This window comes from Jaculus jaculus, chromosome 6 (assembly GCF_020740685.1).
Source record: "Jaculus jaculus isolate mJacJac1 chromosome 6, mJacJac1.mat.Y.cur, whole genome shotgun sequence".
In the NCBI taxonomy this organism is placed as follows: domain Eukaryota; kingdom Metazoa; phylum Chordata; class Mammalia; order Rodentia; family Dipodidae; genus Jaculus; species Jaculus jaculus.
This window is the reverse complement of record NC_059107.1, coordinates 146,613,446-146,638,795: the sequence shown is the minus strand read 5'-3', so window position 1 is coordinate 146,638,795 and position 25,350 is coordinate 146,613,446. Positions and strand designations below refer to the sequence as shown.

General features: G+C 42.9%; 2 protein-coding genes across 3 annotated transcripts in view; one reads left to right on the top strand and one right to left on the bottom strand.

Annotated features, from left to right (window-relative positions):
- Glt8d2 (glycosyltransferase 8 domain containing 2) overlaps positions 1-4,037 on the top strand; it is a 29,283-nt gene extending 25,246 nt beyond the window's left edge. Inside the window, exons 9-10 of the mRNA XM_045151661.1 lie at positions 2,319-2,431; positions 3,808-4,037. Coding sequence (XP_045007596.1) covers positions 2,319-2,431; positions 3,808-3,977 — 283 coding nt within the window. The 3' untranslated portion in view covers positions 3,978-4,037. The remainder of the gene's footprint in view (positions 1-2,318; positions 2,432-3,807) is intronic.
- Positions 4,038-4,887: 850 nt separating this feature from the next.
- On the bottom strand, positions 4,888-25,305 carry Tdg (thymine DNA glycosylase). 2 transcript variants are annotated; one of them, XM_045151660.1, is made up of 10 exons: positions 25,169-25,305; positions 21,721-21,863; positions 17,571-17,821; positions 14,963-15,032; positions 11,495-11,630; positions 11,216-11,298; positions 11,041-11,135; positions 8,327-8,498; positions 7,812-7,937; positions 4,888-6,791 (listed from the first exon to the last, which is right to left on the bottom strand). In XM_045151660.1, the coding sequence occupies exons 1-10, from the start codon at positions 25,189-25,191 to the stop codon at positions 6,652-6,654; spliced, it is 1,239 nt and encodes a 412-aa protein (XP_045007595.1). In that variant the 5' UTR covers positions 25,192-25,305; the 3' UTR covers positions 4,888-6,651. The 2 variants fall into 2 exon arrangements, with proteins under 2 accessions (XP_045007595.1, XP_045007594.1); XM_045151659.1 differs by having other exon boundaries at positions 4,888-6,794; positions 25,169-25,303.
- Positions 25,306-25,350: the final 45 nt, after the last annotated feature.

The window sequence follows — 25,350 nt, the reverse complement described above, 5'->3', positions numbered from 1 at the left end:
AAATGAACTCCAAACACATACACCACATTGTGCACGTCTTTACGTGGGTATTAGGAAATCAAACCTGGGCTGGCAGGCTTTGAAACAGAGCCTTTAACTGCTATCTCCCCAACCCCCATAATTTGGTTTCAATGCTAATTTATAGTCAGCATGGCATTGCTTTTGTATGTGTGTGGTATGCATGCACATGTGGTCATGTGGGGTCTTATGTGTGCACACACTATTCTCAGGAGTGCAGTCCACCTCTTCAAGACAGGCTCTCTCTTTGGCTCACCAATTAGGCTAGACTGGCTGGCCAGTAAGCCACAGAGGTCCCACCTCTTGCTCTAGCCAAGGCTGACCTGGAATTCACTATGGAGTCTCAGGCTGGCCTCAAATATACAGCGATTCTCCTACCTCTGCCTCCCGAGTACTTAGAAAACAAATTTTTAAAAATACAATCTTTCCATGCATGGTGGCACATACCTTTAATCCCAGCACTCGGGAGGCAGAGGTAGGAGAATCACTGTATATTTGAGGCCAGCCCGAGACTCCATAGTGAATTCCAGGTCAGCTTGGGCTAGAGTGAGGCCCTACCTTGAAAAACCAAGGGAGGGATGGCTTAGCGGTTAAGGCACTTGCCTGCAAAGCCAAAGGACCCTGGTTCAATTCCTCAGGACCCACGTTAGCCAAATGCACAAGGGGGTGCACACATCTGGAGTTTGCAGTGGCTGGAGGCCCTGGCATGCCCATTCTCTCCCCCTCTCTCCCTCCCTCTGTCTTTCTCTGTCAAATAAATACACAAAAAATTTAAAGAAAACAAAATAAGTAAATAAAACTATTGTAAAACAGAAGAGAGCCGGGCGTGGTGGCACATGCCTTAAAAAAATTAAGTTTTCATTATCAAAATTTTAATATAGAGCCCAAAATAATGAAGATACTATTATCATGTCATTGCATCCCCTGCATTTTTAGCCATATATATATAATTTTTTTTTTCAAGGTAGGGTCTCACTCTAGTCCAGGCTGACCTGGAATTCACTCTGTAGTCCCAGTCTGGCCTTGAACTCACAGCAGTCCTCCAAGCCTTAGCTCCTAAGTGCTGGGTTAAAGGTGTGCGCTAACACACCCAGCTTCAGCTGCATATTTTAATAATACCATCTTTGAACTTGTGAATAAATATTATAGGACATGAATGTGATCTTTATATCTACCATAAAAAAGCCCAAGTTAACGTGACAAAATATTGACACTAAATCTCGGCAATGTACATGGGAGAATGTGGCTCTAGGGAATATATATGCATGGCCATGGTCTACAATTTTGTCTAAGCTTGACAATTTTCAAAAGCAAAAGTTAGATCTGGGCATTGTATTTCAGGCCTGTAATCCCAGCATTTGGGAGGTGGAGGCTGTAAAATCAGTTCAAGGTCATCCTTGGCTACGTATAGAATTGGAGGCTATCCTGAGCTACATGAGACCCCATCTCAAACACACACACACCCAACTTAAAATAAATTAGGGGCTGGAGAAATTGCTTAGGGTTAAGGCACTTGCTGGCAAAGCCAAAGACCTAGGTTTGACTCCCCAGTACCCATGTAAGGCTGGATGCACACGGAGGCACACGCATCTAGTTTGTTTGTAGTGGCTAGAGACCTTGGTGAGCCCATTCTCTCTCAAATAAAAAAATAAAATGATCTTGGGGTTGGAGTGACTCATGCCCTTTATCACAGAACTCAGGAGGCTGAGGTAGAATGGCTGTTTGAGGGCAGCCTGGGCTATATAGTGAGTTCCAGGTCAGCCTGAGCTAGAGACCTTGCTCCCAAAATGCTTACATTAATAAAATTGGGAAGTGTTTTTGTGAAAGTCATTGTATCATGGTTTTCTTGTTTTGAGGTAGGGTCTCACTCTAGCCCAGGCTGACCTGGAATTCACTATGGAGTCTCAGATGGCCTTGAACTCATGGCAATCCTTCTACCTCTGCCTCCCGTGTGCTGGGATTAAAGGTGTGCACCACCATGTCCAGCTGTATCATGTTTTTAAGGATTGGCAAGGGAACTTTTGTTTTAAATATTTTTATTTGAGGGGAAAAGAGGTGTGCCAAGGCCTCTTGCTGTTGCAAATGAACACCACACACGTACCACTTTATATATCTGGCTTTCTGAGGGTATTGGGAATTGAACCCAGGCCGACAGGCTTCCAGCAAGGGCCTTTAACCGCTGAACCATCTCCTCAACCCTTATTTATTTTCGTGAAAGGATTGTACTGAAGTCTACTTTGTTTATGGGGTGGGCGTGGGAGGCTTCAGGTCAAATGTTGCTTTTCTACCCCATGTCTTAGGGAAAACCTCTACAGTAGCTCCCTGGGAGGAGGGGTGGCTACCTCCCCAATGCTGATTGTGTTTCATGGGAAGTATTCCACAATCAACCCTCTCTGGCACATAAGGCACCTGGGTAAGTATTCTAGAAATACAGTGCATGCGCCTGGCTTCTCCACTCAAACCCTTGGCATGACCCCAGTCAAGGCTCCTTAACCTGCCTCAAACTGCAGATGTGGCTTATGTATCCTTAGTGGTCTGAGGGATGCATTTATAGAAATTTATGAAAAGCTTAACAGACTAATATTTAGCATAAAGTAGGCACTCAATAAACCACTACTGAGAATTCTATCTAGATCTTTCTACATGCCTTTATTGCTCTCTTGTAATAGCCTGTGGAGAAAATGCAATGAAGTGGCATGATGCCTTAGCATCGGATATTCTTAGTACAGGGGACTAAACCCAGTGTGTGTGCTAGGTAGGCCTCTGCCACTCAGCTATATCCCACAGATCCCAAATGTGTCTTAAAAAGCAGTTGCTCATAATTGTGAATAACTTTTGTTCTGTGATACTGAGAACTGAACTAGGGGCCTCATGCATGCTAAGCACACACTATTCTACCTTGCTATACCCCTAGTCCTAAAGGATGGGTTGAAATTCCAGCTACGCTATTTTACATGATCTTAAGTGACTCAACTTCATGTTTTCCTTACCTCATTTGTACATTGAAGCTAATAGCTTCTGATGGTTCTGTATGGAATATATTACAGAATACATGCAAACTGCTTAGGAGAGAGCCCTACACAGAAGACACATCATATTCATCCCAATGCATAGTCACACCCTGTGTCCACAATCACTGGGTCACACCTATTTATAATACATACAGAAATGTTTTAGATTTCAAACAAGTAATGTGTTGTCAAAGGAGTTATTTTTTTTATATGCGTTGGGACTATTTAGGAATTGGGAGACAATGAGCATGAATTTAAATTTATCTGGTACTAATTACATTGGCAAAAACTGAGCTAGCTTCTGGTACTGAGGTGAATAATTAGCTCTAATTCTTACCATCCTGCAAAGTGTTACAACCTTTCTCTTTAAAGTAAAAAGGAGCTGGGTATGGTGGCACATGCCTTTAATCCCAGCACTTGGGAGGTAGAGGTAGGAGGATTGCTGTGAGAGTTCAAGGCCAGCCTGGGACTACAGAGTGAGTTCCACATCAGCTTGGGCTAGAGTAAGACCCTACCTCAAATTCATCCCCTCCCCCCCCCAAAATGCATTTATATGATCTGGAAGTATTACAAAAACATTCTAAGCAAAGGCAATATTAAGATAGCTTCATTATATAACATTTACATTTTCCCATGAACTTGCTTTGCATACTGGTAATATCACATTCAGTAAGGTTTTTCTGAAGCACAAGTACTGCTAATTGAAAATTTTGCCATGAACTTGTATCCTAAGAACTTTCTCTGACAAGCCTATTATTTTCCTTGGTACACACTGAAGGCTGGAATCCAGATGCCAGATACTCTGAACACTTTCTGCAAGAAGCTAAATTACTCCACTGGAATGGAAGACATAAACCATGGGATTTCCCCAGTGTTCACAATGACTTATGGGAAAGCTGGTTTGTTCCTGACCCTGCAGGGATATTTAAACTCAATCACAATAGCTGATGTAACCCAACATTTAAAATATCCCCTTTATAAAAATGTGGACTTGCCCTTTGTAGCTTATCTAACATTGTTCTTTATGAATAGAATCTTTGATTTATATGACAATACAAGAACCAAACTACTGTGTACAGGCTGGAGAGATGGCTTAGTGGTTAAGGCACATGCCTAAGAAGCCTAAGGATCAAGGTTCAATTCTCCATGTCCCATGTAAGCCAGATGCACATGGTGGCGCATGCATGTGGAGTTTGTTTGCAGTGGCTAGAGGCCCTGGTGCACCCATTCTCTCTCTCTTCCTTTTTCTCTGTCTCAAATAAATGAAAATAAATCTAAAAACAACAACAAACCCCTACTGTGTGTGTTATATTGTGGATCCTGTAAGCATTGACTTACTTCTTGATGTAGAAGTGGTAAATTTTTTTTTTTTTCATGTTTTGAGACAGGGTATCACTAAGTACTTCAGGATGGCCTTGAACTCATTATTCCCTTGCCTTAGCCTCTTAAGTTCTTAAGTACATAATGGCACCACATGTATATGCCATTATGCTTAAAACAAATGGTAATTAGGGAAGTCAAGATTATGTTGGAAAGAAATAAACTCATCTAGGTATCTAGCAATTTGGTAGGAAAAAAAAAACACTGAGTGACAACTATCTCCACACATTTAAAAAAAATTCCAAGTGCATTTTTCACATGCAGGTCCCTTTAAAAACAGATTGCCAATTTTGTCTTTTGTAAAACTATTAAAGTAAAACACACTCCTGTCAAAACAAAATGCTCACATTTTTCTGATTTTCTTTGTGTTCATTATTCTACATGTTCAATACAAGAGAAAGTAAACCGACATCAGCTTTAACAGGGGAAAAGAACACCAGTAAGCTTTGGTTCAGAAAGAGCCTGTACCATAAGCATAGCCATTCACGCCATTTATTGTAAAATTCATCAGACTTCCATACGAATTTAAAAATCTTCTCAATATTATTTAATGAAAAGTCCCGACCTGTCATGTACAGGATACACCAACACGACTAAAACACCAAGATTATATGCTTGGGAAATCTCCACACCCATTCTCTAGCATACTTGTCATAATTTAAAGGGTATTTTCTCCACTCAAATAAGGTTATCTATGACAAAGGTACAATAGTTATATACCAAAGCAATACCTAGTTACATGCTTTACATAGTCCCATGAAAAAATAATTCAGTTGCTCCTAATCCCTGCTGCAAGGCACTTCAAAGCACCCGCACAAAACGTCCATGTAAACAGCAGTACAGTGCACCATTTAAATAACATGAATGACTTGAACACAGCTTGACCTAGACTTAAGGGGAAATAAAATCCATTGTTGCCACAGCTAAAAGGCATATTAAGATTCAGAAGAATGTTTCTCTTATAAATAGAAGGACAGACTACACAATCTCCTGTGGGGAACATAAAAACCTCACTGATAATTCATATTGTAGAAACAGCATGCTCCTTGGGGATGCCTCAGACCAGAATGCTCAGGAGTGATTAGGAGTGGAAGCAAATGGCATTTCTGAATACCCAGCTTTAATGTCCACCAGACCTAGTAGACTGGACTATTTATAGCACCACAGGAAATGTATTAGAAAACCACAAAGGTACATGATTCCAGCCAACCTGTTCATGAGGCTCACTTGTCCACAGTAACCAACAGCAATGATGCACAGAATTTGTTAAATTATTGGCTTATTAGTTTTACTACCAAGAGGAATTCTGAATTATTTTAGTACATCTCATATACACAGAGCACCAGTTAAATATGATTATCAAACACTTGCAGCATCTTGTTGCTCACCCTGAAAGTTCATTTCCTATCACCTTACATGCCAACCTCAAAGTGGAGGAGGATAAATTCAAAGAGGCGATGAATCCTGACAGAGAAATTCAGTTTCTTCTCTGTTGAGCAAGACACAGATGAATGACAAACTGTGAAAGGTCTACTGCATTCTCTCAAACCTAGCAGCTCAGCAGAACAGTTTCTGCCTCCAGGAGGACTGACACACAGGAGTGAGGCCCAAGGTAGGGCTTGTGGCCCCATCAGCTGTGTCCCTACAAGGCCACACTCTTATGTTTCTACTAAGCAATTCTCACAGACACTCGCCACTGGGAGAGTAGAGGTCTGAGTGTGACCAACCCTGGAGACCTGAGTTTACCCTCAGCCTCTGAAAGAAACTGGTCAGACTCCAATGAGGGCTAGCCAGGCCGGCTTCATATAGGACATCAGCACATGTGCCTCTTTGCCAATGATAATTATGATCAGCATGCCCTTCTTAGGCAGTGAAAGGGATAATGGCATATCTAGGGTTGTTATGCACAGTGAAGAATCAACTGTAAATGTTCAGACTGTTACATTTTAAAATTACTGATCAAAGCAACTCCCCAAAGAAAACTGATTTCTTCATAAATGAAATATAGTATATAAAAATCTGGAATGATAGTTATTCAAATACAAAAACTCACATATAAAACCTCTACTTTTTCATCCCAAACTACTTGGGTTCATACAGTTGATTCTACCACACAACTGTTCTGTACTGTATTACACTGCTAGAGTAAAGCACTAATAACACTTCAGTTAGTGAACTGAGGTCTATGTCTTGGTAACTGCATTAAACTGCAGCACTGAGGCAGAGCCGAGAAGCACCATCCTTAGGCATGGCTGCCTTCTTCCTGCTCCGGAGTGCCACCATTATTAAAGGTAGGAATCTGGTCTGTAAACGACTGGGTCATCCACTGCCCATTCGGAATGTCACTCAAAGCTGATTCTCCTCTCAACTCCGCACTGTCAGCTGCTGGAAGGTACAAAGAATGTTAGTTTATTTACAAGTTTCAAATCACCAAATTGGGAGATTTTAACATAGCAATAAAGTAAAAGTATTCCATAGCACACATGTGCAGCTAGTCAGAGGATATCAGATTGTGGCTTCCACCTAGTTGAGACCGAGCCTCTCTTGCTTCGCTGCAAACAATACCAGGCTATAGCCCAGGAGTTTTGGGATTGTGGACTCTTGACTCCTATTGCGGTAGGCATGTGGAGATTACTGTGTCAGGCTTTTCATGGGTTCTGGAGCTCTGAAGTACAAAAATACTTTCTTTGTTCAAGGTAGGATCTTGTTCTAGCCCAGGTTGACCTGAAAGTCACTCTGTAGTCCCAGGCTAGCCTTGAACTCACAGCAACCTTCCTCCCTCTGCCTTCTAAGTGCTGGGATTAAAGGTGTGTACCACTACACCTAGTATTTTTTGTGGCAAGTGAGCACTTTTAACCACTGAGTGATATTTTTAGCCCCTTGAACACTTTTTTGGGGGGAGAGGCAGGTTGTGAGGTCGGGTCTCACTCTAGCACCTGCTGATCTGATATTCACTAATGTAGTCTCAGGGTGGCCTCAACTCATGCGATTCTCCTATCTCTACCTCCTGAGTGCTGGGATTAAAGGCTTAGGCTACCACGCCCAGAATGAGCAAGTTTTTAAAAACAATTAGGGCTGAAGAGATGACTTAACAGTTAAGGCACTTGCCTGCAAAGCCAAAGGATCCAGGTTCAATTTTCCAGGACCCACATACGCCACATGAATAATATATATGACCAAGTCATTTTAAAAAAAACTGCAAGTTTCTATTAAATTTTCAGATTTAGGACTGGTAAATCTCCATTTGTTATTCAAGGAATAAAATGCAAGCAGGCTGGCAAAGACGCCATACAATCACATTCTAATTACTAGTCAGTACATAAATATTGATGCTCCTCTGTTTCTGTGGCATGCTCACCACCCCCACTCTGAGAAAGGAATACACATCTGGAAGGAACATACACAGCCCGTTTGAAGGTAGGCCACTGGGCACACTGTTGCACAGGGTCTGGCCGTAGGCACCGCCATATGCTGCCTCGTAGCCTGGATCATACTTCTCTTCCTTGACAGCCATCTTCTTGGCATCCTCTGTGGGAGGGTAAAAACATGTAAGACTGGTTTTGTACAACAGCTTTGAAAGTAGTTTTGATCAGATGTCACAAACATTCTTTCTCTTATAGAGAAATGCAAGCTGAATTATACCATTCATTGTAGTTTTTAAGGACTTTGTAGTTTACCACCACCAAAACATTACACTAAATTTTAGGTGAGTACAGTATTTCTTAGCCCCTCAATGTCTGGTAGGAGCGAGGTGATGGAAAACCTTGGTACCAGGAGATGTGAACAGGGACTAATGTCCACTAGTAGAGCACTCTGGCCACAAGTTATTTTTTTTTTCTCCTGCTTTTAAATCTGCACCTTGCTTTTAGCTACACACACACAGGAAGTAGATAAAAGGGGTGGGAGCAGTAACACACCTTGGGCAAGCTGCAGGTCGAATGTGTATTGTATTTCCTGAACGTCTGTGTTCCGTTCAATGCCTTTCAACTGGTCCCTCAAGTCCTTCAGCTTAATGTAGTAATGGACTTTGTCCTGGGCTCGGGGAAACTGAGCACATCTTGCACTGGACGATGGCATGACATAGCAGAGCTGGAGTCACAAAATGTTATAGTTTTAGAACTCTTACAATGCCAGTCAATCATTCATGCTGAGGTTAGTATAACATCTCTTTTTTGCTGTTCTTTGTTTTTCAAGGGTCTCACCCTCTAGCCCAGGCTGGCCTGGGATTCACTCTGAAGTTTCAGGGTGGCCTCGAATTCATGGTGATTCTTCTACCTCTCCTTTCTGAGTGCTGGATTAAAGGTGTGAGCCACCACACCGGGCTAGTACAACACATCTTTTTTAGCTTTCTAGTCTGATACTTAACTATTTACATCTGCATGTAAAAATCTATGAACCTAGTTGTGCTCATGAGCAAAGTCAATATATGGAAGGGGAGGTTCCTCCTTCCCAGTGTTCACCTACCAATTAATGGTCTTGTCTTGTTTAAAAAATGTATTTTAAGTTATTATTAAGAGAGAGAGGGCGAATGAATGGGCACACCAGGGCCTCCAGCCACCATATACAAACTCCAGAAGCATGCACCACCTTATGCATCTGGCTTTATTGCAATTTTTTTTGGTTTTTCAAGGTAGGGTCTCACTCTAGCCCAGGCTGACCTGGAATTCACTATGTAGTCTCAGGGTGGCCTCGAACTCATAGTAATTCTCCTACCTCTGCCTCCTGAATGCTGGGATTAAAAGCATGCACCACCACGCTCTTTATTGCAATTTTAAAGTTAGCCTCCATATCATATATTGTGTATGATTTTTATTTTGATTATGCAGCATTTAGAAAATCCTGATTCATAAATATATAGACATGATAAAAATGTCCCTATGTTTTATAATAGCAGTTTTGAGATATTCTTCAATTAAAATGACTCAGAAACAAAAAAGATTGTTTCTGCCTAAAAGCTGAAAAACTAACATTGGTAACTTAGTAACATGATAAAGAATAAGTTTTAAAAGATAAATACACTCACAGCTCATCATAAGAGTTAAGAATACTGCTCAAGGGCTGGAGAGATGGCTTAGCAGTTAAGCGCTTGCCTGTGAAGCCTGAGGACCCCGGTTCGAGGCTCGATTTCCCAGGACCCACATTAGCCAGATGCACAAGGGGGCGTATGCATATGGAATTCGTCTGTAGTGGCTAGAAGCCCTGATGTGCCCATTCTCTCTCTCTCTCTGCCTTTCTCTGTCTGTCACTCTCAAATAAATAAATAAAAATAAACCAAAAAAAATTAAAAAAAAAAAAGAATACTGCTCAAGATGTGATTTCAGCCAACTTATTCACTGTACTTCTGTGATCACATATACACAGGTGTGCCTAAGTCTCACTGGGTACTTTACACACAAGCTAATTTTCTCTAACGTGTGGCATCCTACTATACTTTCGCAATGTTTTGGATGAACAGTGTTTTTGAATGAACAAAGTAGGCCTTCATTTAAAGAAAAAAAAAAATGCTACAACCTAACTCACCAATCACATGTTTTATAGGAAGTCAAAAGAGTTAAGGGCTGAAGAGATAGCTCAGCAGTTAAGGTGCTTGCCTTCAAAGCCTAATGACCCAAATTGGATTCCCCAGTACCCACATAAAGCCAGGTACTCAAAGAGGCGCATGCATCTGGAGTTTGTTTGCAGTGGCTAGAGGCCCTGGTGTGCCCATTCTCTCTGTCTATCTTCTTTCTCTCCCTGCTCACAAATAAATGTTAAAAATTATTTTAGCTGGGCGTGATGGTACACACCTTTAATCCTAGCACTTGGGAGGCAGAGGTAGGAGGATCATCATGAGTTCAAGGCCACCCTGAGACTACCAAGTGAATTCCAGGTAAGCATGAGCTAGAGTGACACCCTACCTCAAAATAAATAAATAAATAAATAAATAAATAAATAAATAAATTAAATGAGAATAAAAAGAGGGCTGAGGACAGAACTCAGTAACACAGCCTAGCATGTGCAAGACCCAGTATCTTAAGCTCCCCACAAACAATAAATAAAGTCAGGCTAGGGACATGGCTCAGTGGTTAAAGGGACTTGCTTGTAAAGCCTGATGGCCTAGGCTCAATTCCACATAAAACCCACGTAAGCCAGACACACAAGTAGCATATGCATCTGGAGTTCATTACCAGTGGCAAGAGGCCCTGGTGTGGTCATTTCCTCTTTCTGCTGCTTGCAAATAAATAAATAAGAATATAAAAAGGGAGTCGGAGAGATGCTTAGCGGTTAAGGAATAAGATGAGGCAGTTTGCTTTACTAATTACTACTGTGTCTATGTTTACATGCTTGAATTTGTTAAGTTGCCATTGAGAGTAATCTGCAGGTAGTATGTGAACCAGATGTCCTTATTGTTCTAGAAGAACATTACATTGAGATATTTAGCTAACAAATACTTTTCTAAATAAAACCCCAACAGTTCCTAAATTAATCTGTAACTTTAGTGCAAGGTGATAATAGATAGCATTCAATGAAATAGCATGGCCTTTTTTTTTTTTCCCATGGCATACATTCCACTGCACAGGACAAATAGCAAAGGTAATTAGCTAGAAGTTTCTATTTAGCTGATTTACAAATATATTTTTTAAAGACTTACAGTTTCTGTGTCTGGGATCTTATGGGGTTGAAGCCCAAATTCCAAGTTCTTAACTTTTACTCCAAAAACTTCTTTACTAAAAATTTCATAAATACCTAAAAGAAATACAAATGTATTTATATTGCCCTTAGCATTAGCACACAAAGAAAAGATAAAATTTAAAAGTAAATCTTACATTTTCCATTAAACACTGCTATTCGTGGTTGATATTTCTGTAATTTCTGTACTAGAATACGCCCTCCTTCACGAAATTCTTTACTAAAATTGAATTAAAAATGATAAAAAAATAAATACAACAGTATTTGTAATTGTAATATGCTATGTCTAGGCAGCTTTCAGCAAAAGATCTTACCACTTATTTTTAAGCTCAGCTTAACTAGATTCACACAAGTCCTAGAGGACACGAGGTGCCAGCACAGTCAAGGTTCCAACCCATAAAAATAAATGTAATGACCTGGAAAGATCTTTGCTGCCTGGTGTCGTCCTTTCCACCATGTTGGTAAATCCAATCCCATACTTTCCAGGTAAGGTGTGGTCATCCATATGATTCAGCTGCACCTCACTCAGTCCAGACATGAACAGACACTTCCCTGGGAAAAGAGCAGCCCTCAGTTTATTCCTGAGAAGGTCTAGGGCTTTTCCCCAAAGAACTGATGGAGTAGTCTACATTCCATTCTTGCAATTAAAGGGAGAAAAAAAGGAGGGGGGGGGGATTTTTCTGTTTGTTTTTGGTTTTGAGGTAGGGTCTCACTGCAGCCCAGGCTGACTTGGCACTCACTCTGTAGCCCAGGCTGGCCTTGAACATACAGTGATACTCCTACATCTGCCTCCCAAGTGTTGGGATTAAAGGTTTACACCACCAAGTGTGGCTCTAGTTAGACTTGTTTTTAAAGCTCTTTTTTCTTTGTTCGCTTATTTTATTTATTTATTTATGAGAGAGAAAGAGAGAATGGACACGCCAGGGCCTCTAGCCACTGCATACGAACTCCAGACACGTGTCCCCTTGTGCATATGGCTTACGTGGGTCCTAAAGAACTGAACCCAGGTCCTTAGGCTTTGCAGGCAAATACCATATCCGCTAAGCCACTTCCCCAGACCCATCTCTCTCTCTTATTATTATTATTTTTTAAATCTTATTTATCTATTTATTTGAGAGACAGAGAAAGAGAATGAGTGTACCAGGGCCTCCAGCCACTGCAAATGAACTCCAGACACATGCGTCTCCTTGTGCATCTGGCTTACGTGGGTCCTGGAGAATTGAACTGGGGTCCTTAGGCTTCCCAGGCAAATGCCTTAACCACTAAGCCATTTCCCCCAGCCCTCTGTTTTTTGAGATAGGGTCTTGCTCTAGTCTAGGCTAACTATGTAGTCTCAGGCTGCCCTGGAATTCAGTGACCCTCTTACCTCTGCCTCATGAGTGCTGGGACTAAAGGTGTGTGTCACCACACCTGGTATAAAGCTTACTCTTTTATTATTTTTATTTTTAAATTTTGTTTATTTTTATTTATTTATTTGACAGCGACAGAGGGAGAAAGAGGCAGAGAGAGAGAAAGACAGAAAGAGAATGGGTGCGCCAGGGCTTCCAGCCACTGCAAATGAACTCCAGACGCGTGCGCCCCCTTGTACGTCTGGCTAACATGGGTCCTGGGGAATCGAGCCTTGAACCGGGGTCCTTAGGCTTCACAGGCAAGCGCTTAACCGCTAAGCCATCTCTCCAGCCCAAAGCTTACTCTTAAATATAAATCTTTACTATTATTTTTTGCTAGATATGAAGTGTCTCTTGAGAATGTTTCAACTTGGCATTTCATACACAACTGATACCCAACAATGAATGCATTTCATCTCTCCAAGGAAGTAACACTGATAAAAATCTGAGAAAGCATTTTGTCTACCTGGCCACAAAATGTACTATTGTTATTGTAACGGGATAATTAAAAACAAAACAAGGGGCTGGAGAGATGACTTAGCGGTTAAGTGCTTGCCTGTGAAGCCGAAGGACCCCGGTTCGAGGCTCGATTCCCCAGGACCCATGTAAGCCAGACACACAAGGGTACGTGCATGTGGAGTTCATTTGAAGTGACTAGAGGCCCTGGCGTGCCAGTTCTATCTGCCTCTTTCTCTTTGTCTGTCTGTTGCTATCAAATAAATAAATAAAAACAAAACAATTAAAAACAACAACAAAAACACTCCTCTCAGGATTCTCTTTGCCTGCCTCTCCTCACTCAGGCCACAGGGATATACATGAGTCTGGCCTCTACTCCTACCTAGCTTGGCTGGGTGGTGGTGGGGGGGCGTTGAGCATAATACTGTTTTTTGGTCTACCTCTGCTTTATAATTTGGGGTAGCTTCTCATTTTAATTACATGTATGATTTTCCTCTGCTCTCAAAATCTACCGCATGAATGTTTTCACTAAGTCTGTATAACTTCTCTGAACTCAGGATAACCATTGGTACAACTCTTCTTTCCTCCTTAAGCTTTCTCATCCGGATGTCTTGGTCTCTGCTTTGATATTTTCCCTGTGCTATTATTCTTCCTTAAGCTCCTACCATTTGCCCTCTTAACTTTCTTCTATGGGGAAACATGGCAGATGCTACGTATATTTCTTCTACATCTCCCTACATAAGCTCCTAGATTCTACCCTCTGCATGCTTGTGACTTTACTCCAGTCTTTCCCTGAAAGTCTCAGTTTCTCTTAAATGGCTTTATGACCTCCCCTTCATGTGCTTGTGGCTCTATTTCAGTCTTTCCCTAAAAACCTCAATTTTTCTTAAATGATGAACTATGCAGTGTTTTCCAGGAGAGCATGTTTCCTATTTCCCACATGTTTAAGACTGCTCTAGCCTTCTTCCTAGATCCCAATCTCCTTTAAATAAAACCCACAATTTGTGATTTCTCCCTAAATAAACTTAATAATTCATTTTAAAAAAACACTAACAAAAAATAGTAGAAACTTCCAGGCAAGGTGGTACAATGTCTTTAATCCCAGCACTTGGGAGGCAGAGGTAGGAAGACTGGTGTGAGTTCAAGACCATCCTGAGACCACATAGTTCAGATTAACCTGGATTAGAGCAAGACCTTGCCTTGAAAAACCAAAAAAAAAAAAAAAAAAAAAAGGTAGGAATAACCACTGAAAATAATTTGAAGAAAGCATGGGGGTTTGCTCAGGTGCAGAGTACATGATTAACATGCACAAAGCCCTGGGTTTGATTCCCAGCTCCACAAAAACCACAAACAAACCAGGAGTACTCTTTTCCATGCCCTTCTAATATTTCGGTTAGCACCAAGAAGTTAACTGTGACATCATTTCACACCCTTGATTTTCATCTATACACTGACAAAACATGAAATACAAATGTAAATCTATTCACATTCTCTTTTCTAAAACAATTATTTTAAAAAACAATAAAAATATCTGATTTAGGGCTGGAGAGATGGCTTAGTGGTTGAGGCATTTGCCTGTGAAGCCTAAAGACCCATATTCTACTTTACAGATCCCATGTTAGCCAGATGCATAAAGATGAGGCAAAAGCACGGTCACACATGCTCACTAGGTGGCAAAAACATCTGGAGTTCAATTTCAGTGGCTTAGGCCCTGACCTGCCAATTCTCTCTCCCTCACTCTCTCTAAAAAAATAAAAAAATAAAGGGGTTGGGGAGATGGCTTAGTGGTTAAGGCATTTGTCTGCGAAGCCTAAGGATCCTAGTTCGATTCCCCAGGACCCACATAAGCCAGATGCACAAGGGGGCACATGCGTTTGGAGTTCATTTGCAGTGGCTGGAGGCCCTGGTGTACCCATTTTCTCTTTCTCTCTGCCTCTTTCGCTCTCTCTGAAATAAATAAAATAAAATATCAAAATAAATAAATAAAAATTAAAAACTTCTGATTTAAAATTAAGTGATTAATAAAATGTAGCCACTTACAAAAATGGTTTCCAGGTCCAGGATAATGATGTCCTTTGTAAGCAGCCATTAGTCCTGGGTTAATGCCAATCTACAAAACACACAGTCACATTTTAACCTTTAACAGCAAGGGTTAACAGACACAGATGCACACACATATGACACATTTCTCTCGTACATAAAAGCAGATGAAAGGCAAGCAGCTTTTCTGTTACTGACTCTGCACTCTTCGCAGCACACCAAAAAGGTGTTTCTGTTGTTGTTGTTTTGTTTTTTGTTTTTTCAAGGTAGGGTCTCACTCTAGCGCAGGCTGACCTGGAATTCACTATGTAGTCTCAGGGTGGCCTTGAACTTAGTGATTCTCATATCTCTGTCTCCTGAGTGCTGGGATTAAAGGTGTGTGCCACCATGCCTGTTTTGTTTTTTTCAATTAAAAAAAAAGGGGGGCTGGGCAAGGCAGTGTACCCCTTCAATCTTAGTACTTGGGAGGCAGAGATAGGAGCATTGCCTTGAGTTTGAGGCCACCCTGAGACTACATAGTGAATTCCAGGTCAGCCTGGGCTAGAGTGAGACCCTACCTCAAAAAAAAAAAAAAAAGTGAAAATAGAATAGAATAAAATAAAATAAAGGGCTGGAAAGATGGCAGATCAGTTAAAGGCACTTATTTGCAAACCTTGACAGCCCAGGTTCAATTCCCTAGCACCCACCTAGAGCCAGATGCACAAAGTGGTCCACGTGTCCATAGTTCATCTACAATGGCCAGACGCCCTACCTAGTGCATCTATCTGCCCCCACCCTGTTTGCAAATCAATAAAAATATTTTTTGAAAAAGGCTAATGCTAAGTTTAAGGCAGACCATTTGGGAAGAAGAAGAGAACCTGGGGGGGAGGAGGGAACAAGTGGAGAGGGGAGAAGGGGGTAATGGAGTTGTGAATATGATTGAAATATGTTATATGCATGTATGAAAATAGCATAACAAAATCTTTTATTTTGTACAATTAGTATATGCTAATGAATAAAAGAAAAAAAGTAGGACAAACGCCTTAAAGCTTCTATACAAGAGTAGTGGATGAAGACAAATTGGTTAAAAGACACATTAACCCAGCATCATAAGCACTACTGCTGATCAATCACCATTCCTGACCTAACAGCACAGTGTACACAGAAGAGATCGGTTGTTGTTTTTAAAAATCAATATGACTCCCTACTGAGCACAGGCCCTCACCCTCACTCAGGTAAGCTGTCTTTAGTCAGGAAGGAGAGAGTCCTTAGCAGTCAGTCAGAGCCCACATCTGGCCACAAGTCTGGTTCTCAACTCCTGGAACAGAACTTAAGTCCCAGCCCACCCACAGTTGTCCAGCTGACGTTAATTAGGTGCCAGTGTTTTCTGCAGTTACTGACAAAAATAGGTCAAAATCTTTACAGCCAGGCTGGTGTGGTGGCACAGGCCTGTAACACCAGCACTTAGGAGGCTGAAGCATGCAAGTTCAAGGCCAGATTGGGTTTACATAGTAAGTAACTAGGATACACAGTGAGACTTTGTCTCAATTGTCTCCTCCCAAGAAAGCACGGTTATTTCTGGAGGATCACATGGGTTATTTTGCTAAGTACAACCCTGTGAGGCAGGTTATTATCACCCGTTTTATCAATGAAAACACTGGTGTTTATAAAGATGAAGGCATGTCCAGGGCCATACTTTGCTAAAGAAACTGAACCCAGACAGCCTCAATCTGGGCCCATTCTTCTTCTTCTTTTTTTCTTTCTGGTTTTTCGAGGTAGGGTCTCACTCTAGCACAGGCTGACCTGCAATTCACTACAGAGTCTCAGGGTGGCCTCGAACTCACAGCAATCCTCCTACCTCTGCCTCCCGAATGCTGGGATTAAAGGCATGCACCACCAGCCTGGCTTTGGGCCCATCCTTTTAAATACTGTCATATAATTACCACCTTATGAAGGTGCCACCATTTACTACCAGAACAGTTCCTGGAAATGGTTCTTTAATAAATATATATATACACATATATGTGTGTGTGTGTGTATCTCTCTCCCCCTCCCTCCCTCCCTCTTTCCCTTTCTTTCTTTCTTTCTTTCCTTCTTTCTTTCTTTCTTTCTTTCTATCTATCTATCTATCTATCTATTATCTTACTTGCTATCTATCTATCTATCTATCTATCTATCTATTTATCTATCTATCAATCTATCTATCTATATTACTTGTAAGGACAACTGTCAAGCAAAGCGAATCTACCAATGCTCTTTATTAAATCAAACAAGATCAAAATTCTTTATAGCTGAGTATGGTGGCATCTATCTATCTATCTATCTATCTATCTACCTACCTACCTACCTACCTACCTACCCACCCACCTACCTATCTATCTATATTACTTATAAGGACAACTGTCAAGCAAAGCTAATCCACCAATGCTTTTTATAAAATCAAACAAGAACAAAATTCTTTATAGCTGAGTATGGTGGCATGCTAGTAATCCTAGCTCTTGAGAGGCTAAACCAGGAAGATGATCGTGAGTTCAAGGCAAGCCCAGGCTACAAAGTGAGTAACCAGACTAAGTAGGGCTATATAGAGAGACCCAGTCTCAAGGGGGGGAGAGGGGGGAGAAATTCTTACAATCACGATATCTAGATTGAAGGTCAAAATATCAGGAAGAGTCTTGGTCAAGAGTTCAGCTTCGGAAACGCCATTGAAACGATCTACTTTTCTTTTCACTTTAAATGTGTCTGTAATTTTTTCTTGATTTTCTTGCTTTTCTTTTGACTTTGTAGACTTGCCAGATTTTTTTGATGCAGCCGGTTTTTTGGGTTCCACTGGGGCCTGAGGTTCTGTTGTTCTGGCTTTTCTTTTCCTTCGTTTTGGAGCCTCTGAAAGATGCACAAAACCTTCACTTAGGAACTGCAGCAGCTTTCCCAGAAGTCATTGGAGGACACCCACTTTATCTGCCTCCCCACAGCTAGACCCATATATTTCCCAATACCTGTTGCCTCTGCAATATGCCACCCTTTTCTTCCCCTAGAACTGAGCACTGAGCTCATGTGGGTTCCACCCTCCCAGGATAGTCAGGCTGACTTTCTATACAGTCTCACTGGGCTTCTTGGCCTTCTCAGGGAGACCCAGGATCTATGGACTATTTTATAAGAACTCTAAATGTAAATGCATGATTAAGTAAACAAATGCAAGAATAAATAGAAAAATAGGAAGGGAGAGAAATATTTTACTCAATGTCTGATTAGAAAGCCACAACTGGCTTGTGGGCTTGTTTGAGAGGGTATAAGGCATATCCTGGGCTATATGTATTCAAAAAGGAAAATTAAAAGTGCTGAAGATGGGTTGGGGAGATGGCTCAGCAGTTATAAACATTTCTTGCAAAACCTGCTGGCCCAGGTTCAATTCCCCAGTACCCATGTAAAGCTAGATGCACTCATATGCTTAAAGTTCATTTGCAGTGGCAAGAGGCTCTGGTGTGCCCATTCTCTCTCTCTTTCAAATAAATAAAAAATATATACATTAAAAGTACAGAGGATGAACTCTCAGGCTAGCAGCATTTTTCAGAAGTTAAGACTGGAGATGCATTCTCTGGACCTCCACATTACTAACATCTTAGGGTAAGCGATTCGTGGTGGGGGCTATCTTGTACAATGACTGTCTCCACTTACTGGATGTCAGTGGTACCCTGCCAAGAATGACAATCAAGTGTCCCCTGACACTGCTAGTGTCCCCTGTGGAGCAAAATCACCCTTGGTTGTAAGTACTGACCTAAAATTACTGAACAGGAAGCACTGGATTTCCTTACCCTTAATTTTTTGAACTCTTTCCTAATTACTCAGGCCCATGTTCCAATCTACTGCTTTGCATTTTCTCAACAAAGCCCAGAAGGCACCAGATGGTTTTGCCTTACACTGCTTCAGCCATCCTCCTTGCCCAAGGACCTGCTACCACAGGCTTGCAGCTGACTGAATCCTTAGTGCTGCCTGCCCAGACACACAGCTAGACAAGGCTGGAGGCAGCGCCAGTGCAATGGGACCACAAACCCCACGTGAGCATACCCCTCACATAGATTCTGCTGCACTGGAGAAAACTGATGCCATCACTTTCCTCCCCATCTCTACTCTCCTCAGAATCGATTTGACTTCTTTTCTAATTTTTTGTTTTTTTGTTTTACAGTACCTCCTTCAATCAACTGCCTATATTACAAACTTTTGATGTTACGGATATTTATTGATTCTGTCCTCCAAGAGCTCATATGTTGGAAGGGTGGTCCCAGAGTGTCTGTGCTGGATAGTATGGAATATTTCAGAGGCCTTGGCCCAGTGTGGTAGCGCATGCTTTTAATGCCAGCACTTGGGAGGCAGAGGTAGGAGGATCACCATGATTTCAAAGCCACCCTGAGACGACAGAGTGAATTCCAAATCAGCCTGGACTAGAATAAGACCCTACCTCAAAAAAACAAAATAATGGGCTGGAGAGATGGCTTAGCGGTTAAGCGCTTGCCTGTGAAGCCTAAGGACCCCAGTTCGAGGCTCGGTTCCCCAGGTCCCACGTTAGCCAGATGCACAAGGGGGCGCACGCGTCTGGAGTTCGTTTGCAGAGGCTGGAAGCCCTGGCGCGCCCATTCTCTCTCTCTCCCTCTATCTGTCTTTCTCTCTATGTCTGCTGCTCTCAAATAAATAAATAAAAAATGAACAACAAAAAAAAACAAAATAACAACAAAAACACAAACAACAACAACAAAAAAAAAACACGAGGTAAAACCTAGTGAGGTCCTTGGGTCATCTTTCTCAGGCTTCCTGTCTGGCAACATGATTCCAGCTCACATGCATGTGTACCACTGAGATACCATCAGTCATGAAGCTTTCACCACAGCCAAGCCAATGGTGGGTGCTAGGAGTCTGAACCTTCAGGAACTGAGTTCAATAAACTACTTTTCTTGGGTTGGAGAGATGGCTTAGCAGTTACGATGCTTGCCTGTCAAGCCTAAGGATCCACGCCCATGTAAGTCAGACGTACAAGGTGGTGCAAGCTTTCAAGGTCACACATGCACACAAGGGGGCACATGTGTCTGGAGTTTGATTACAATGGCTAGAGGCCCTGGCACGGCAATCCCCTCTCACACATTAAAAACAAAACAGTGTGTGGTGGTGCACACCTTTAATCCCAGGGCTCGGGAGGCAGAGGTAGGAGGATGGCCATGAGTTTGAGGTCACCCTGAGACTCCATAGTGAGTTCCAGGTCAGCCTGCAGCCTGGGCTCGAGTGAGACCTGACCTTGAAAAACAAAACAAAACAAAACAAAACAAAACAAAACAAACCAAAACCAAAACAAAAAAAAAAAAACAACCAATACTGGGCTGGAGAGGTGGCTTAGCAGGCCCAAAGAACACAGGTCCAACTCCCTAGGACCCATGTAGGGCAGATGCAAAAGGTGGCCCATATGTCTAGAGTTTGTTTGAGGTGGCTAGATGCACTGGTGCACCCATTCTCTCTCAAGTACATAAATAAATAAAATTTTAAAATACTGACTCCTTTTCTTTATATTAACACCCAGACATTATTCTGCAAAATGGACTAAGAAGGAAGAGGTACTTCCAAACTCCTTGCCCTCCCTCAGCTCCCACATGGAATCCTGTAACCACAGACAGGTAATTCTAGCCCTTGAATAGTTCCTAACTTGACTTCTTCCACCCTTTCCAGTATTCCTCTCCTCTTCCTTAATATTTTTTAATGTGAGGAGCCAATGTAATGGGTAGTCTTTATTGGGGGGAAAAAAAAACCCTGACAGCACATTTTGAGTGGTTAGTGCTGCAGGAGCTCAGTGGGCCATCTGGTGGGGTACCAGCTTGAAGTGGGGTCCACAGTTTGGGAACTGCTGAGTCTACCCTTCATGCAGTCAGAACCAGATGACAGTGGAGCTATCCTTTTCACAGATGCAGCTGACTATTTGCTTGTTGGTGATGGGTGGGACTAAATTAGGGTTTTCTTAGTGCCTGACGCTACCACTGGGGGGAACCCCTGTGTGAAGCTATCAGGATCTCCCTGTCCAGCCCAGCAGCCTGCTGCTCACCAGCAGGACCATACCTGCAGAAGCCTCAGAGCACATGCGGCCATGAGCCTTCAGGGCCCACAGGCAAAGCAGCCTTGAAGCCGTCATGCCCGCGACAAGCCCCCTTCAGCAGCTTATTCCAACAGTCTCTGATCCACTCCCTGCCTCCAAGTCCTACCTTGCTCTCTACATCCAATATACTCAGAATGATTTTAAATTGCCAATCTAGGTAAGTTGCTCCTTTGCTTACAATAGTTCCCTATTGCCTTGAGCACAAAATGTACATTCCTTAGAATAAAAAGTTTGAAGTGCCTCCATTTAGACCCCTTCCTATACTGTAGGTGCCAATGACATACTGCTCCTTCAGAGGGCAGCTCCCTTGCTATTCTTGAGGATGAAGTCTCCCCCCACTCGAGCTTCAGAGCTCTGGTGTTCTTTCTCTAATGACTCTGAGCCACTGCACCAAGTTAGGTGCCAACCCTAGAAGGTCTTGGAGTGCTCACCCTGGGTCCTTCTGAACTCCCAGTATGCCAATGTGCAACATGCATTTCTTTCCTCTACATATGCAAGGGCAGAATCCACCTTCTTATTCCTCAACTGATCACAGTGCTTGGCACAAGCCAGGTACTTATCAACTGGATTTACCCTTTTAAACACTAGCAAAGAGCTAAATCAATCAGCTGATGTGGTATCTAATTTCCTGAACCATCATGGTGAAAACTACCTGGTGCTGGTTCCTGGGCGGGAGCTGGGGTAGGACCTTCTGCTGGCACTTGCTGTTCATTCGTGACGGCCATGTTAGGAGCTTCCGCCATCATTTGTTGAAATGGAAATGAATAAAAACCCTGAGCTTGCTCAAAGGAATAGCTGAAAGAACAATTAGGTAGAAGTTACAATGATGAGAGAATTACCAGAATGAAAGTTCAAAATACTTATCAGAATTTTTTTTTAAAAAAAATTTAGGAACAAATAATTTTGTAGCCACACTGAAGTATTTAATTGGACTGTAGGGGAGAAAGATCTATTCCTCCCTGTACACATCCACCTTGACCTTTACTGAATGTTTACTAACCAAATTTAGACCAGACATGGCACCAATAAAATCTACCAATCCTGTCATGTTCGTCAGACTTTCTCAGAAATGAAATGACAGGAATTTTCTAGGAGACACAATTGAAGAGCTCAAGCCAGGTGTAGTGGTACATGTCTTTAATTTAATCGCAGCACTCAGCAGGCAGAGGTAGGCATGTAATCCCAGCACTGGGAAGCAGGAAGATCACCATGAGCTAGAGGCTTGCCTGGGCTACACAGTGGGACCCTGTCGTTTGTGGGTTTTTTTTCCCTTTTGGTTTTTGGAGGTAGGCTCTCACTCTAGTCCAGGCTGACCTGGAATTCATTATGTAGTCCAGGGTGGCCTCGAACTCACCGCGATCCTCCTACCTCTGCCTCCCAAGTGCTGGGATTAAAGGCGTGTGCCACTATGCTCAACCGCAAATATTTTTTAAAAGATATTTTAATATTTGTTTATTTGAGAGAAAGAGAGACAAAGGAAGAGACGGATAGAGAGGGAATGGGTGTGCCAGGGCCTCTAGGCACTGCAAAATGCTATTTTGTGCATCTGGTTTATGTGGGCCCTGTGGAATTGAACCTGGGTCCTTTGGCTTCGCAGGCAAGTGCTTAACTGCTAAGCCATCTCTCCAACCCCTCAAATATTTTTTTTATTTTTAAAAATTTTTTGTTCATTTTTTTTAGAGCGACAGAGAAAGAGGCAGAGAGAGAGAATGGGCGTGCCAGGGCCTCCAGCCACTGCAGATGAATTCCAGACGCGTGCGCCCCCTTGTGCATCTGGCTAACGTGGGTCCTGGAGAATCGAGCCTCGAACCGGGGTCCTTAGGCTTCACAGGCAAGTGTTTAACCGCTAAGCCATCTCTCCAGTATTTTTTTAAATGTTCAGTTGAATTTCGATTTTCTGTATTTAAAAGTCTTTATTTTCTCTAATACTAATAACTCCCACTTTGTTAATTTTTAGTTATTTTTCACTATCAATATTTAAGAACTTGGGTTGTAATTTTTTTTAAGTATTTCATTTTAGCTGGGTGTGGTGGCACATGCCTTTTATCCCAGCACTCAGAGGTAGGAGGATCACTATTAGTCTGAGGCCACATTGAGAATACATAGTATATTCCAGCCACTGCAAACAACTTCAGATGCATGTGCCACCTTGTATATCTGGCTTATGTGGGTCCTGGAGAATTGAACCTAGGTCATTTGGCTTTGCAACACCTTAGTCACTTTCCAGGTTGCAATTTTCTTTCTTTCTTTCTTTTTTAAGATTTTTACTTATTTGTGCATCTGGTGTTACCTGCGTACTGGGGAATCAAACCTGGGCAGTAAGGCTTTGTAAGCAAGTGCCTTTTAACCACTGAGCCATCTCTCCAGCTCTGGGTTGAGTCTCTGCCACATCATTTTCACTTAAACAAGTATATGGCCAGTGCTAAATTATCGAAATGCCCAAGTCTATAATGCTAGTTATACAGTCTGACAAGGAAGACTACTGCACAGACACTGCTACTAGGAAGAGTGTATTCTCCCTATGTATGGGCTACTAAGAGCTGCCCAAACTTAGGACAAGTCAGAAGTCTCCGTTCAAGCCAGACCTAGTGACACAGGCCTATAATCCTGGCTACTTTAGAGTCTGAGGCAGGCAGGCAAGATCACAAGGTCTGCCTGGGCTACAGAGGGAGTTCAAGGCTAGCCTGGGCCACTTAAGGAAAATCCTAGGTTTCTCAAAATAAAGAGAGATCTGGGGGACATAATTAAGATGTTGTGTGTTCACCTACCATGCTGAGGCCCTGAGCTCAATCCCTAGTAATACACACACACACACACACACACACACACATATACACTCTCTCTCTTTTTCTCTCCAGGTTCATTTCAGCATTTGTCCCATAAGTATGATTTCAGCTTTTGACATTATCTGGGGCCCAGACTCTAATCAAATCCTCCAGATACAGCCTCATGAGCTGGAAACTGAGTAGGGTCGTGGAAGTCTTCCTTCTGGAGAGAAACTATACAACCCATCTCTGCTGGCACCCACCATGATGGTTAATGAAAAGCACCCTTTACCACTTCTCCCTCATTCTGTCCTTTCTTGATTACTCTGCTCCTGAATACAGGAATGTGCCTATTTTGTTAATGATCCGCCATTCTGCCTGGTGAGGATTTATAACTCTGATTCAATCTGTCAATTCTACAAAGCCTTCTGAGTGTTAGCATGGGATACTCTCAGCTTTCCTCAGCGCCAGGAGTTGTTATACTGAAGAACAACACTGGACACAGAAGTACCTAGCATACTGGCGGTCTGCCTTCAGGTCTGTCAGTGGTAAAATGGGTTTTTATTTCACTTACGTGGACTGCCATCGGCCTGCATTCATCCTACCCACAAGGAGATGCAGAGGCAGACTCTGAAGCCAGAATATCTTGCATAAGGTCGGTGCCATATTCTTCAGAGGGAGGGGGCATGATGCTTCATTAAGCCTAATTGTGTTTTATTCGAATGCAAACCATTATTCTTTCTTTCTTTCTTTAGACCCTGCTATTTTATTTTTCTTACTAACTTTTCTGCAAGAGTTCAAGTCTCTACTTTTGCAAAACCTCCTCCTGACATAACCGGCCCGCCCAAAGGACACTTTTAAAGATCGTCCTGGGACCACTGGAAAACTCAGGTACAGAACCTCGGCCTGACTTGCTGACCGTGTTACTATGCACCTCCCCACAGCAACACCATCGACCCTGCGGCCCTTAAAGGTTGCTCTTCCTGAGAGAGGAGGAAGCCGTCCTGAGTTCGCGAACTTGAACTTGAAGGCTGGAGCTGGGTCAGCATTAGTGCTCGATCTTCCCAGCTCAGGGTCACCCAGGCGAAGGACGTCGCGTCCGAGGACAGCACCGGAGACGGCTGGGGGTCGGTGTGTGTGTGTGGGGGGGTGTTTCTAACACCTAGACAGGTGCCGGCGCGGGCGGGGAGGGGCGCGCAGGCCCGCAGCGCGCACGCGCGGCCCGGGCTTTGTACTCGGCCGCCCCCGACCCGCGAGCGCGCGCCCGGCCGCCGCCCCCCGTGCCCCGCCGCCGCCGGGAGCGAGCCGCCGGGCCGGCGCTCCTCCCCGCGTTACCTGCGCGCGCCCTCCGCTTCCATGGCCCGGGGGCCGCTCCTCCGGCCGGGCCCTCGGCGCCTCGTCTCTGCGGCGTGCGATGCGGCGCCTCTGCCACGCCGGAGCCTCGGACCCGATGGCCGGCAGGAGGACTTGGACGGCGGCTGGCCTCAGCTCCTCCCCACGCCGCTACATCACCGCCC